Raw genomic sequence first — 15257 nt, forward strand, 5'->3', positions numbered from 1 at the left:
CCGCAAGGCCCCTCCCCTCCCTCCCTCCCGTCATTTCCTGCCTCCCGCCCCGTGCAAGGGGGCGCCTCCCGGGATGCGGTGAGCCTCCTCCCCCCCCCCTTGGGAGAAAGGGGTCCCAGGGCTGCAGCGGGGGGGTGCATGGGGGGGTCAGGGAGAGGAGGGTCCTGCCCGGAGGGGGCGAGCTGGCCACGGGGGTCTCCCTTGGGATGCTTAGGGAAAGATGGGCAGAGCTGGCAGCCAGGGGGAAAGATTCTCAGCAGCTCCCCTTCCCAGACTTCGGGGTCCTTGGGGTCCTGGGGTCAGAGTCCTTGGGAAAGAGGGGCAGGGGCCAGGGGGGCCTCTGGGGGGAGGGTATGCCCCAGCCCAGGAACTCCCACCAGGATGCCCGTTCTGGGGCCGCCCTGCTCCCCTCTGCCAGCCTCCCCACCCCAGAGGGTCTGAAGGGAAGGAGGCGGTTCTTCAGATTTGGGGGGGGGGGTCTAAGTGAACCCTCAGGGGAGCCCCTTCAATAGAATGGACAACCAATGCAGCTGTTTTAAAACCGGAATACAGTGGAACCCCGGGTTACATACGCTTCAGGTTACAGACTCCGCTAACCCAGAAATAGTACCTCGGGTTAAGAACTTTGCTTCAGGATGAGAAGAGAAATCGTGCTCCGGCAGCGCGGCAGCAGCAGGAGGCCCCATTAGCTAAAGTGGTGCTTCAGGTTAAGAACAGTTTCAGGAGGTCCGGAACGAATTAAGTACTTAATCCGAGGTACCACCGTATTGGGATGCTTAGCTGGTGATATACTGTACTACGATGTTGAAAAGCAGGCATCGTCCGGCCCTAAAAAAGATGCCAGACTAATTAGAAAAGGTACTTGATGATGCTGTCAATATTATTTTTTAAAAAACACCTTGAACTTTGAATTATAGGATTTTAATAAAATAAGAATGATAATAATATCAATTTTATACAAGAAAGACGTATTCCTTTGTAGGATTTGCTAGCCGCTTTAATAAGGACAGACAGAACTTAGAAGAAGGCCAAGGGGTTCCTTCCGATTTCTTGGAGGCTTCCTGAGAACACAGATGGATGAGCAAGACTCAGCCGGCCCTGAAGCAGGAAGGGGTCATGCCATCAACACTGGGAGCAGTGAAGGATTCTGGGAAAGCTCTGTGCAGAAGATCCTGGGTGAGGAGGACACCCTCCACTCTGATATGAAGAGCCAGCAGTTCAGGCAGTTCTGCTACCAGGAGGCCAAAGGACCCCGAGAAATTTGCAGCCAACTCCACCACCTTTGCCATCAGTGGCTGAAGCCAGAAAGGCACACGAAAGCTCAGATGCTGGACCTGGTGGTCTTGGAGCAGTTCCTGGCTGTCCTTCCGCCAGAGATGGAGAGCTGGGTGCGGGAATGTGGAGCGGAGACCAGTTCCCAGGCGGTGGCCCTGGCTGAAGGATTCCTCCTGAGTCAGGCGGAGGAGAGGAAGCAGGCAGAGCAGCAGGTGAGAGAGACTGTCCTCTGGATATTCCCAAGGGGCTCTGAACAGAACGGAGAGTATCCTGAAATCCTCTACTAAGCTTTTGGAAAGCATCCCCAAATGGTTTTCCCTTTGCCATTCCTTTTCTAATATTTCTCTCCATCCTCTGTTCTGAATCCTTGTTGCTCTTTCAGGGAAAGATTATCTTTGCAGAAATGGGTCTGGATTCCTCTGAGGCAGAGAAGACTCCGTTGGTCAGGAGAGAGAGGCCGCTGGGTAAGGAGGAAGGAGCTTTTTCTCCCTTTGGTTGCATTTTATGGATTTAGGAACTCATCTGTGGGTTCTTTTCATCTTTTGGGGGAAGACACTTGGGGCCAAGAGAAGGCCCTCTGCCTGGTTCTCTGTAGCTTTACTCCTCGCAGTGAGGGAACTGCCAGAAGGCCCTTGGAGCTGGACCTCAGTGTCCGGGCTGAACGATTGGTGTGGAGACGCTCCTTCAGGTCTACAGGGCCGAGGCTGTTTAGGGCTTCAAAGCCACCACCAACATGTTGAATTGTGCTTGGAAACATACTAGGAGCCAGTGTAGGTCTTTCAGGGCCAGTGATATATGGTCCCAGCAGCTGCTTCCAGTCACCAGTCTGGTAGCCTCATTCTGTGTTAGTTTCTGAGTCCCCTTCAAAGGTACCCACGCATAGAGCGCACCATCTGTAGTTAGAGGTGCACTGCTTCACCTCGAAGAAAAGCATGTGCTAATGGCCTGCCACTTCCCTTTGTCTCTCACAGGTGACAGAATGATGCTGGCAAGACCTCTTCTTCCATCTTTGCATGGAGGCAGAGGAGAAACATCAGCTCTGGAACCAGATCAGGTAGGGAGAAGGAGCATTGTGGGAAAAGAGGCTCCTGCTCTTGACTTTGTAGGATATGAAACCCAAGAGCAGTCAAGTACAACATTCCTAGAGTGAACATGTTTACACATGGGGAGGAATGTTTGTCCAGCCAGCAGGTAAACTTCCTGTTTCCTTCTGGACTGGGACAGACTTCCTCTGCATGTGACCAGAGGTGGGTGTGGCCTCACGTGCAGGTACCGACAAAAGCACAGGGCAGGGCAGCCATCTCTCTCTCTATGACTACCTGCATCGAAGAAACAACGTCTGCATAGCCAACGATGCCCTCTTGCCTTCCAGCCAAGAGAGGACAAAGGGACTGTCTTCTTATGAGATAGTTTCCAGGTGCATGTTACTTCATTAAGCTAAGTCTGCCTTCTGGGATCTGAATGTGAGCAAACTCTTTTTTATACTTTTGTAGAAGACTGTGTCATGTCTTATCTTTTATGAGGGAATAAGGGGAAAATACCAGAACAGTTATTATACAGGCTTTACTAGCCTGAGCAAACGGATCCTCTGCAAAGTTTAAAAATAAGGGGAATGTTAACACAAGTTAGATAAGGATATAATCAGACAATATATCCTTTCCTGCATCCCTGAACATTCCCACAGACTTCTGTCAAAATTGTCCTTAACAAAGGCTATAAAGGCCACTCCAGAAGGTTAAGTTCAGAGAATGATTAACAACCACCTCACGTTCACTAGCCTTCTGAATGATGCTAGTATTATCTATCAGTAGCTTCAGTTTTATTTACCAATTTAACATTTAATACTAAGATAGGCTTCTCCACAGCTGACAAACCATAAAAAAGAGGGGCCAGAATTCACCTCACGAGTCCCATCAGTTACACTATAGGGCTTTCCCCCTCCTTCCCCTCCCTGTGACCCCCTGCAACCCTGAAGTTGGCTGTAGGGCATGGTGAAGGTTTCCCCCTCCAGAACAGTAGAGGGGGAGAGGAAAGGGGGGAATGTTCAGCAGAGAGAAGGATCTGAAGAACACCAGGTGGAGTTCCATCCATTTACACAAGGATGAATACCCATCAATAAAATACACAATAAAACAATTCCATTAAGAGGTTAAAACGTACATCCATAATTAAAATGTACAGCCAGACAATCCCATTAAAACCATACGGCAACAAACAGACACAAAACAACAAAACAATGTGTAGAAGATTATATTTCTGTTGCCTGAGAGCAAGACTTTTCTTCTTTTAGGGCCTAGTATGTTTTGAAGATATAGCTGTTCATTTTGCAGACGAGGAGAGGGCGTTGCTGGATCCTGACCAGAGAGCTCTGCATAAGGAAGTCATGGAGGAGAATTGTGGGATCATCAACTCTCTCAGTAAGGCTCCCTGTTGGATCATGATGTCTGTTTTGGAAGTAAAGATTCCTTGGGAAGAATCTGGGAGAGGAGGAGACTTAGTCAGTTGTGGGAAGGCAGGGCCTTCAGTCCCCACAACTGGCTCATAGGGGCCAGACCCAGAGGGAAGTATTGCTGTGCTCACTAGGCCTGACACTTCTGAGCAGCCTGTTGCTTCTCATAAAGAGTTAACTTCACTTACTCCGTGTGATTTATTGCTGCCCCACTCCTGACACTCAGGTTCCATAAATATGTTCATTGATGCCTGTCAACAAAAGCAGTGAAGCCTGTTGTAAGGCCTTACTTTTAATTCCCTTCAGTTCTTCCTGTGTCCCAAGCATTAATTAGCAAAGTTCAATAACCGAGGGTTGCGTTTCTCCCTGAGGCTGTGATCGGTTTCTTTCTTCGTTGTAGATGGTGATGAATTAGAGATTAAGAACCAGGGAGACCATGACCATGTCTACACCATAGAGAAGCAATGTAAATATTCTGAGTGTAGAGAGAACTTCAGTCAAAGCTCCCTCCAAAGAAATCCATTGGGGAAGAAATCCTATCAGTGCTTGGAATGTGCGAAGAGCTTCAGTCGGAAAGAGAGTCTCACTTCCCATCAAAGAATTCATACAGGGGAGAAACCATATCAGTGCTTGGAATGTGGGAAGAGCTTCCGTCGGAAATTCAATCTCACAGTCCATGAAAGAATTCATACAGGAGAGAAACCATATCAATGCTTGGAATGTGGACAGAGTTTCACCTGGAAGGAAGGTCTCACTTCCCATCAAAGGATTCATACAGGGGAGAAACCGTATCAGTGCTTGGAATGTGGAAAGAGCTTCAACCGGAAGGAAAGTCTCACTTCCCATCAAAGAATTCATACAGGAGAGAAACCGTATCAGTGCTTGGAATGTGGAAAGAGGTTCACCCGGAAGTTCTATCTCATAGTCCATGAAAGAATTCATACTGGAGAGAAACCATATCAATGCTTGGAATGTGGACAGAGTTTCACCTGGAAGGAAGGTCTCACTTCCCATCAAAGGATTCATACAGGGGGGAAACCGTATCAGTGCTTGGAATGTGGAAAGAGCTTCAACCGGAAGGAAAGTCTCACTTCCCATCAAAGAATTCATACAGGAGAGACACCGTATCAGTGCTTGGAATGTGGAAAGAGGTTCACCCGGAAGTTCTATCTCATAGTCCATGAAAGAATTCATACAGGAGAGAAACCATATCAATGCTTGGAATGTGGACAGAGTTTCACCTGGAAGGAAGGTCTCACTTCCCATCAAAGGATTCATACAGGGGAGAAACCGTATCAGTGCTTGGAATGTGGAAAGAGCTTCAACCGGAAGGACGGTCTCACTTCCCATCAAAGAATTCATACAGGGGAGAAACCATATCAGTGCTTGGAATGTGGGAAGAGCTTCAGTCGGAAATTCAATCTCACAGTCCATGAAAGAATTCATACAGGAGAGAAACCATATCAATGCTTGGAATGTGGACAGAGCTTCGGTCAGAAGACCAGTCTCATAGGCCATCAAAGATGTCACAGTGGGGAGAAATCAGACAATGGCTGTATATGAATTTAATTTTCAGAGACTTTGATTAATATGTTCCACCTGGATCCTGAGTTCCACTTCTGAAGGCCTTCTGCCAGTTCCCTGATTGTGGGAAGTGAGGTTACATGGAACAAGGCAGGGGGCCTTTTTGATAGTGTCACCCGCCTTGTGGAACTCCCTCTTTTTAGATGTTAAGAAAATAAACTTAAAGATAAGGAAGTTTTTAATGTTTGTTAGTTTTACTGTGGTTTCATGAATTGTTAGAAATAATAAAAATAATGGTAATGGCATTATAGGTCAAAACTGGCACTTTGAATTGGGTGTGGAAGCTAATTGGCAGCCAGTTCAGTTGGGCTAGGATTATTAATGCCCGTCAAAATAGGTCGTAAACAATGTAATAAGTAGAGGTCCCTCTACTTAGGACAGCCAGAACTGGGCAGAAGACTAAAGGGATTGCTTCCTTCTGATATCTTGGAGGCTTCCTGAGAGCCCAGGTGGATGAGCCAGACTCAGCTGGCCCAGAAGCAGGAAGAGGCCATGCCATCCAAACTGGGAGCAGTGGGGGTTGATTCCAGGCCGTGTCTAGCCCTCCTAGAAGGGAAGTGACCCTGCCAAATGTGATGGCAATCGAAGGGATTTCTGTGAGATGAATCTGCCTGTTTGCTCCTGCCTTTTGGTGCTTTTGGTCAAGGAAGGAATTTAGAACTGTGGTTGACTGAGTACAATTTTCACACCAGGCTGAGGGGGGGGGTTCTAATCCTGGGGTCCTCAAGAGCTGCTCTCCCTCCTATCCCAGGAAAGAGCCCCCATCACCTTGAAGTGGCCCCATGTGCCCAGGCCATTAGACCATTTCAGGTCTCGGGTGTCCAGCATTGCCCTGGCAACCTCGCCTTCAGTGAGGAAGAGCATCCCCAAATCCTCTTCCTGGGTCTCAGATAGCTTCACGGAGAGCTGATTTCCACTCTGCTGCTAAAACATCCTGCCATTTGTTCCACTTTCAGGGTCAGGTAAGGAGAGATGCAATGCAGCGTAAGGTGGGCAGATTCACAAATGCAGAACACTCAGAAACCATGCCTAATACATTCTAAAAGGTTAATGACAGTTAAAGTGGAGCATTATTGAGACAGCAAAGTCTGCTTCCTTGCTTCCCTCCCGGCCACCAGGAAGGCTCCATGATGAACCCTCACCAGTCTTGCTTGCATTCGACCATAATTTTCCTCCACTGCAGCCATCTCCCAGCTTGTTTCTTCGCCCTAACCAGGTCTAACTCTGCGCTGCAGAAGAAGCCTTTTCTTTTCTCGGTCCTCCATCTTCCTTATTTATTTATTGCGTGAGTCAGGTTTCCGTTTTCACTGTTTGTGTATTTTTATGTCTGTCTACATGCAGCCAGTCCTCAGGGCACCCCCAGGGAGGAGGAACGGGGCCTTGAGGGCATGGGGCCAATGGAGCTCGTTCTGTCGGGGCTCACTTGTGGGGCGATGGCTGTGCCAGTGGGCAGGCTGCCCCACTTGGCTCTGTCAGGGTGGCCGCCAATAATTCAAGCTACAGCCATCGTCGTCTTCTGTTGTGATGGTGAGTTCCAACGCTCCAATGTTCTTCAGTTAGAAGGAAAGTTTTCCTCACCATCCACCACTCCTTCATCCGACATGGTTTTCACCAGACTTTGACACATGTACACCCGTTCAGACATGCAGCCTCTCAGGTGTCCAAATGATCTTCTGAGACTGACCAGAAAGCCTTGCTGATAACTCTTGGAAGTCTCCCCACCCAAGGAATCCAAGCCTTGCTGGGAGGGAGGGAACCTTGGGAGGGATGGGGGTGAAAGAGGCAGCCCCCCCTCCAGTGCTGAGAGTTATTGGGAGACCCTCTTCCCACCAGCTGTAATTCCCCGAGGTCCCTGGCAAAAAGGAGATTATTAAAGCGCACTTGGAGGGTGTCTCTTAGCAGCTCTCAGCATCCTTAAGAAAGCACAGATCCCAGGATTCTTAGGAATCTAAAGTGGGTTGATCCTGCTTTGCAGATGCTGCACAGATGGGGACCTGGGAGTGTGTGTTGTCTTTTTCCTTCCTTTTTGGAATTCTGGTTTATTGGGTTTTATAAGCAAGGCTCACAGGAGGAAGAAAGGATACAAATAAACAGACCGCGTGTTCTCTTGTCATCTGTGCATCACAAAAACCACACAATAAGTTCATGGGAATGTCTACAACAGCTGGATCATTCTTAGGGTACGAGTTCCTGGTTCATGAATTAGTTGAATCAAAACCAGAAAAGGGGGAAAGGGGAGAGAGCAGAGTCAACAGGTCACCGTCCACATTGCCTGGCCCCACGCCTAGTCAGGAAGGGGTTTCCCCCCAATCGCCCCCGGCTCCCCCTCTTGAAGGCAGGGCCTCTTCCCCTGCAGGGCCAGCGGAGTCGGGCTCATCCATCTGGCTCCCAGGAAGCCGCCAAGGGGCGGGAAGGGAGCCCTGGGTCCTCGGCCCACTCCTGGCCCCCCCCCCGCGAAAGAAAGCTCTCGGGGCGGGGCTCCTCCCGGATTCTGCATTTCCGCTTTGCAAGGGTTGCCGGGAAGTGAGCGGGACTCCGAGAAAGTAGAGGAAAGGAAGGAGGGGGTGGGACCAGGCCCTCCCCCCCCGCAAGGCCCCTCCCCTCCCTCCCTCCCGTCATTTCCTGCCTCCCGCCCCGTGCAAGGGGGCGCCTCCCGGGATGCGGTGAGCCTCCTCCCCCCCCCTTGGGAGAAAGGGGTCCCAGGGCTGCAGCGGGGGGGGGTGCATGGGGGGGTCGGGGAGAGGAGGGTCCTGCCCGGAGGGGGCGAGCTGGCCACGGGGGTCTCCCTTGGGATGCTTAGGGAAAGATGGGCAGAGCTGGCAGCCAGGGGGAAAGATTCTCAGCAGCTCCCCTTCCCAGACTTCGGGGTCCTTGGGGTCCTGGGGTCAGAGTCCTTGGGAAAGAGGGGCAGGGGCCAGGGGGGCCTCTGGGGGGAGGGTATGCCCCAGCCCAGGAACTCCCACCAGGATGCCCGTTCTGGGGCCGCCCTGCTCCCCTCTGCCAGCCTCCCCACCCCAGAGGGTCTGAAGGGAAGGAGGCGGTTCTTCAGATTTGGGGGGGGGGTCTAAGTGAACCCTCAGGGGAGCCCCTTCAATAGAATGGACAACCAATGCAGCTGTTTTAAAACCGGAATACAGTGGAACCCCGGGTTACATACGCTTCAGGTTACAGACTCCGCTAACCCAGAAATAGTACCTCGGGTTAAGAACTTTGCTTCAGGATGAGAAGAGAAATCGTGCTCCGGCAGCGCGGCAGCAGCAGGAGGCCCCATTAGCTAAAGTGGTGCTTCAGGTTAAGAACAGTTTCAGGAGGTCCGGAACGAATTAAGAACTTAACCCGAGGTACCACTGTATTGGGATGTTTAGCTGGTGATACACTGTATTATGATGTTGAAAACCAGTCATTGTCTGGCCCTAAAAAAGATGCCAGACTAATTAGAAAAGGTACTTGATGATGCCGTCAATATTATTTTTTAAAAAACACCTTGAACTTTGAATTATAGGATTTTAATAAAATAAGAATGATAATAATATCAATTATATAACAGAAAGACATATTCCTTTGTAGGATTTGCTAACCGCTGTAATAAGGACAGACAGAACTTAGAAGAAGGCCAAGGGGTTCCTTCCGATTTCTTGGAGGCTTCCTGAGAACACAGATGGATGAGCAAGACTCAGCCGGCCCTGAAGCAGGAAGGGGTCATGCCATCAACACTGGGAGCAGTGAAGGATTCTGGGAAAGCTCTGTGCAGAAGATCCTGGGTGAGGAGGACACCCTCCACTCTGATATGAAGAGCCAGCAGTTCAGGCAGTTCTGCTACCAGGAGGCCAAAGGACCCCGAGAAATTTGCAGCCAACTCCACCACCTTTGCCATCAGTGGCTGAAGCCAGAAAGGCACACGAAAGCTCAGATGCTGGACCTGGTGGTCTTGGAGCAGTTCCTGGCTGTCCTTCCGCCAGAGATGGAGAGCTGGGTGCGGGAATGTGGAGCGGAGACCAGTTCCCAGGCGGTGGCCCTGGCTGAAGGATTCCTCCTGAGTCAGGCAGAGGAGAGGAAGCAGGCAGAGCAGCAGGTGAGAGAGACTGTCCTCTGGATATTCCCAAGGGGCTCTGAACAGAATGGAGAGTATCCTGAAATCCTCTACTAAGCTTTTGGAAAGCATCCCCAAATGGTTTTCCCTTTGCCATTCCTTTTCTAATATTTCTCTCCATCCTCTGTTCTGAATCCTTGTTGCTCTTTCAGGGAAAGATTATCTTTGCAGAAATGGGTCTGGATTCCTCTGAGGCAGAGAAGACTCCGTTGGTCAGGAGAGAGAGGCCGCTGGGTAAGGAGGAAGGAGCTTTTTCTCCCTTTGGTTGCATTTTATGGATTTAGGAACTAATCTGTGGGTTCTTTTCATCTTTTGGGGGAAGACACTTGGGGCCAAGAGAAGGCCCTCTGCCTGGTTCTCTGTAGCTTTACTCCTCGCAGTGAGGGAACTGCCAGAAGGCCCTTGGAGCTGGACCTCAGTGTCCGGGCTGAACGATTGGTGTGGAGACGCTCCTTCAGGTCTACAGGGCCGAGGCTGTTTAGGGCTTCAAAGGTCAATACCAACATGTTGAATTGTGCTTGGAAACATACTAGGAGCCAGTGTAGGTCTTTCAGGGCCAGTGATATATGGTCCCAGCAGCTGCTCCCAGTCACCAGTCTGGTAGCCTCATTCTGTATTAGTTTCTGAGTCCCCTTCAAAGGTACCCATGCATAGAGCACACCATCTGTAGTTAGAGGTGCACTGCTTCACCTTGAAGAAAAGCATGTGCTAATGGCCTGCCACTTCCCTTTGTCTCTCACAGGTGACAGAATGATGCTGGCAAGACCTCTTCTTCCATCTTTGCATGGAGGCAGAGGAGAAACATCAGCTCTGGAACCAGATCAGGTAGGGAGAAGGAGCATTGTGGGAAAAGAGGCTCCTGCTCTTGACTTTGTAGGATATGAAACCCAAGAGCAGTCAAGTACAACATTCCTAGAGTGAACATGTTTACACATGGGGAGGAATGTTTGTCCAGCCAGCAGGTAAACTTCCTGTTTCCTTCTGGACTGGGACAGACTTCCTCTGCATGTGACCAGAGGTGGGTGTGGCCTCACGTGCAGGTACCGACAAAAGCACAGGGCAGGGCAGCCATCTCTCTCTCTATGACTACCTGCATCGAAGAAACAACGTCTGCTTAGCCAAAGATGCCCTCTTGCCTTCCAGCCAAGAGAGGACAAAGGGACTGTCTTCTTATGAGATAGTTTCCAGGTGCATGTTACTTCATTAAGCTAAGTCTGCCTTCTGGGATCTGAATGTGAGCAAACTCTTTTTTATACTTTTGTAGAAGACTGTGTCATGTCTTATCTTTTATGAGGGAATAAGGGGAATGTTAACACAAGTTAGATAAGGATATAATCAGACAATATATCCTTTCCTGCATCCCTGAACATTCCCACAGACTTCTGTCAAAATTGTCCTTAACAAAGGCTGTAAAGGCCATTCCAGAAGGTTAAGTTCAGAGAATGATTAACAATCACCTCACGTTCACTAGCCTTCTGAATGATGCTAGTATTATCTATCAGTAGCTTCAGTTTTATTTACCAATTTAACATTTAATACTAAGATAGGCTTCTCCACAGCTGACAAACCATAAAAAAGAGGGGCCAGAATTCACCCAACGAGTCCCATCAGTTACACTATAGGGCTTTCCCCCTCCTTCCCCTCCCTGTGACCCCCTGCAACCCTGAAGTTGGCTGTAGGGCATGGCGAAGGTTTCCCCCTCCAGAACAGTAGAGGGGGAGAGGAAAGGGGGGAATGTTCAGCAGAGAGAAGGATCTGAAAAACACCAGGTGGAGTTCCATCCATTTACACAAGGATGAATACCCATCAATAAAATACACAATAAAACAATTCCATTAAGAGGTTAAAACGTACATCCATAATTAAAATGTACAGCCAGACAATCCCATTAAAACCATACGGCAACAAACAGACACAAAACAGCAGCACAATGTGTAGAAGATTATATTTCTGTTGCCTGAGAGCAAGACTTTTCTCTTCTTCTTTTAGGGCCTAGTATGTTTTGAAGATATAGCTGTTCATTTTGCAGACGAGGAGTGGGCGTTGCTGGATCCTGACCAGAGAGCTCTGCATAAGGAAGTCATGGAGGAGAATTGTGGGATCATCAACTCTCTCAGTAAGGCTCCCTGTTGGATCATGATGTCTGTTTTGGAAGTAAAGATCCCTTGGGAAGAATCTGGGAGAGGAGGGGACTTAGTCAGTTGTGGGAAGGCAGGGCCTTCAGTCCCCACAACTGGCTCATAGGGGCCAGACCCAGAGGGAAGTATTGCTGTGCTCACTAGGCCTGACACTTCTGAGCAGCCTGTTGCTTCTCATAAAGAGTTAACTTCACTTACTCCGTGTGATTTATTGCTGCCCCACTCCTGACACTCAGTTTCCCATACATATGTTCATTGATGCCTGTCAACAAAAGCAGTGAAGCCTGTTTTAAGGCCTTACTTTTAATTCCCTTCAGTTCTTCCCATATCCCAAGCATTAATTAGCAAAGTTCAATAACCGAGGGCTGCGTTTCTCCTTGAGGCTGTGATCGGTTTCTTTCTTTGTTGCAGATGGTGATGAATCAGAGATTAAGAACCAGGGAGACCATGACCATGTCTACACCATGGAGAAGCAATGTAAATATTCTGAGTGTAGAGAGAACTTCAGTCAAAGCTCCCATTCCACTTCCCTCCAAAGAAATCCATTGGGGAAGAAATCCTATCAATGCTTGGAGTGTGCGAAGAGCTTCAGTTGGAAAGAGAGTCTCACTTCCCATCAAAGAATTCATACAGGGGAGAAACCATATCAGTGCTTGGAATGTGGAAAGAGTTTCACCTGGAAGGAAAGTCTCACTTCCCATCAAATAATTCATACAGGGGAGAAACCATATCAGTGTATGGAATGTGGGAAGAGCTTTACCCAGAAAAAAAGTTTCAAAGCTCATCAAAGAATTCATACAGGGGAGAAACCATATCAGTGTTTGGAATGTGGGAATAGTTTCAGTTGGAAAGATAGTCTCACTTCCCATGAAAGAATTCATACAGGGGAGAAACCATATAACTGCAAGGAATGTGGACAGAGCTTCGCCTGGAAGAAAAGTTTAATAGACCATCAATGGATTCATACAGGGGAGAAGCCATATCAGTGTTTGGAATGTGGGAAGAGGTTTCATAAAAGTGCCCATCTCACGACACATCAAAGAATTCATACAGGGGAGAAGCCATATCAGTGCATGGAATGTGGGAAGAGTTTCAGTTGGAAAGATGGTCTCACTTCCCATGAAAGAATTCATACAGTGGAAAAATCATATACGTGTTTAGAATGTGGGAAGAGTTTCAGTCAGAAAAAGAGTCTCATGGCCCATCAAAGAATTCATACAGGGGAGAAGCCATATCAGTGCATGAAATGTGGGAAGAGTTTCAGTCAGAAAAAGGTTCTCACTTCCCATCAAAGAATTCATACAGGGGAGAAACCATATCAGTGCTTGGAATGTGGGAAGAGCTTTACCCAGAAAAAAAGTTTCAAAGCCCATCAAAGAATTCATACAGGGGAGAAACCATATCAGTGTTTGGAATGTGGGAAGAGTTTCAGTCGGAAAGATAGTCTCACTTCCCACGAAAGAATTCATACAGGGGAGAAACCATATCAGTGCTTGGAATGTGGGAAGAGCTTCAATCGGAAGTTCCATCTCACAGTCCATGAAAGAATCCATACAGGGGAGAAGCCATATCAGTGTATGGAATGTGGGAAGAGTTTCAGTCGGAAAAAGGTTCTCACAACACATCAAAGAATTCATACAGGGGAGAAACCATATCAGTGCTTGGAATGTGGAAAGAGCTTCAATCGGAAGTTCAATCTCACAGTCCATGAAAGAATTCATACAGGAGAGAAACCATATCAATGCTTGGAATGTGGACAGAGCTTCGGTCAGAAGACCAGTCTCAAAGGCCATCAACGATGGCACAGTGGGGAGAAACCAGACAATGGCTGTATATGAATTTAATTTTCAGAGACTTTGATTAATATGTTCAACGCAGACCCTGAGTTCCACTTCTGAAGGCCTTCTGCCAGTTCCCTGATTGTGGGAAGTGAGGTTACATGGAACAAGGCAGGGGGCCTTTTTGATAGTGTCACCCGCCTTGTGGAACTCCCTCTTGTTAGATGTTAAGAAAATAAACAACTATCTGACTTAAAGATAAGGAATTTTTTTTATGTTTGTTAGTTTTACTGTGGTTTCATGAATCGTTAAAAATAATAACAATAATGGTAATGGCTTTATAGGTCAAAATTTGCACTTTGAATTGGGTGTGGAAGCTAATTGGCAGCCAGTTCAGTTGGGCCAGGATCATTAATGCCCGTCAAAATAGGTCGTAAACACTGTAATAAGTAGAGGTCCCTCTACTTAGGACAGCCAGAACTGGGCAGAAGACTAAAGGGATTGCTTCCTTCTGATATCTTGGAGGCTTCCTGAGAGCCCAGGTGGATGAGCCAGACTCAGCTGGCCCAGAAGCAGGAAGAGGCCATGCCATCCAAACTGGGAGCAGTGGGGGTTGATTCCAGGCCGTGTCTAGCCCTCCTAGAAGGGAAGTGACCCCGCCAAATGTGATGGCAGCTGAAAGGATTTCTGTGAGATGAATCTGCCTATTTGCTCCTGCCTTTTGGTGCTTTTGGTCAAGGAAGGAATTTAGAACTGTGGTTGACTGAGTACAATTTTCACACCAGGCTGAGGGGGGGGGGGTTTCTAATCCTGGGGTCCTCAAGAGCTGCTCTCCCTCCTACCCCAGGAAAGAGCCCCCATCACCTTGGAGTGGCCCCATGTGCCCAGGCCATTAGACCATTTCAGGTCTCAGGTGTCCAGCATTGCCCTGGCAACCTCGCCTTCAGTGAGGAAGAGCATCCCCAAATCCTCTTCCTGGGTCTCAGATAGCTTCACGGAGAGCTGATTTACACTCTGCTGCTAAAACATCCTGCCATTTGTTCCACTTTCAGGGTCAGGTAAGGAGAGATGCAATGCAGCGTAAGGGGGGGAGATTCACAAATGCAGAACACTCAGAAACCATGCCTAATACATTCTAAAAGGTTAATGACAGTTAAAGTGGAGCATTATTGAGACAGCAAAGTCTGCTTCCTTGCTTCCCTCCCGGCCACCAGGAAGGCTCCATGATGAACCCTCACCAGTCTTGCTTGCATTCGACCATAATTTTCCTCCACTGCAGCCATCTCCCAGCTTGTTTCTTCGCCCTAACCAGGTCTAACTCTGCGCTGCAGAAGAAGCCTTTTCTTTTCTCGGTCCTCCATCTTCCTTATTTATTTATTGCGTGAGTCAGGTTTCCGTTTTCACTGTTTGTGTATTTTTATGTCTGTCTATTCAGCCAGTCCTCAGGGCACCCCCAGGGAGGAGGAACGGGGTCTTGAGGGCATGGGGCCAATGGAGCTCGTTCTGTCGGGGCTCACTTGTGGGGCGATGGCTGTGCCAGTGGGCAGGCTGCCCCACTTGGCTCTGTCGGAGTGGGCACCAATAACTCGGGCTACACTGCTGTCCTGACCCAGAGGTCCCCTCCCCAAAGTGGATGAAAGGAAACCTACCTTGAACCTTTCCTGGCTTTGCAGAGAGGAAGGGGGCAGGACCCTCTGCTCCCTGACTTCAGGGTCCCCCCATGCATGGGCAAAACACATACCCTCCAACATCTCACTGATTCAAATAGGGAACCTGTGCCCTAGCCACTCTAGACAGCTTCCAACATATATGAAAACATCATAAAACGTTAAACAAAAAAGCTTCTCTATGCAGGATTGCCTTCAGACGGCTTGGGGGTTGGATAGCTCCATCTCCCTCCAACACATCTCCAATGAAAACGGACGTCCTAAGGGAAAATGGCT

General features: G+C 48.6%; 3 protein-coding genes across 4 annotated transcripts in view; all 3 read left to right on the forward strand.

Moving 5' to 3' along the window:
* LOC308459830 (uncharacterized protein) overlaps positions 1–15257 on the forward strand; it is an 89495-nt gene that overhangs the window by 59659 nt on the left and 14579 nt on the right. The window lies entirely within an intron of this gene.
* LOC308459796 (uncharacterized protein) lies at positions 36–5436 on the forward strand. Its single transcript, XM_080975495.1, has 6 exons — positions 36–78; positions 983–1487; positions 1658–1739; positions 2247–2329; positions 3566–3692; positions 4125–5436. Exons 2-6 carry the CDS (start codon positions 1074–1076, stop codon positions 5285–5287), a joined length of 1869 nt encoding a protein of 622 aa, XP_080831621.1. The 5' UTR covers positions 36–78; positions 983–1073; the 3' UTR covers positions 5288–5436.
* Positions 7930–13576, forward strand: LOC308459790 (uncharacterized protein). Of its 2 annotated transcripts, XM_080975486.1 has the most exons (7): positions 7930–7971; positions 8876–9380; positions 9551–9632; positions 10141–10223; positions 11388–11514; positions 11948–12542; positions 12627–13576. In XM_080975486.1, the coding sequence occupies exons 2-7, from the start codon at positions 8967–8969 to the stop codon at positions 13372–13374; spliced, it is 2049 nt and encodes a 682-aa protein (XP_080831612.1). In that variant the 5' UTR covers positions 7930–7971; positions 8876–8966; the 3' UTR covers positions 13375–13576. The 2 variants fall into 2 exon arrangements, with proteins under 2 accessions (XP_080831612.1, XP_080831611.1); XM_080975485.1 differs by having other exon boundaries at positions 11948–13576.

The sequence above is a fragment of the Podarcis pityusensis genome (genome assembly GCF_964106645.2).
Source record: "Podarcis pityusensis genome assembly, chromosome: 12".
Taxonomy (NCBI): domain Eukaryota; kingdom Metazoa; phylum Chordata; class Lepidosauria; order Squamata; family Lacertidae; genus Podarcis; species Podarcis pityusensis.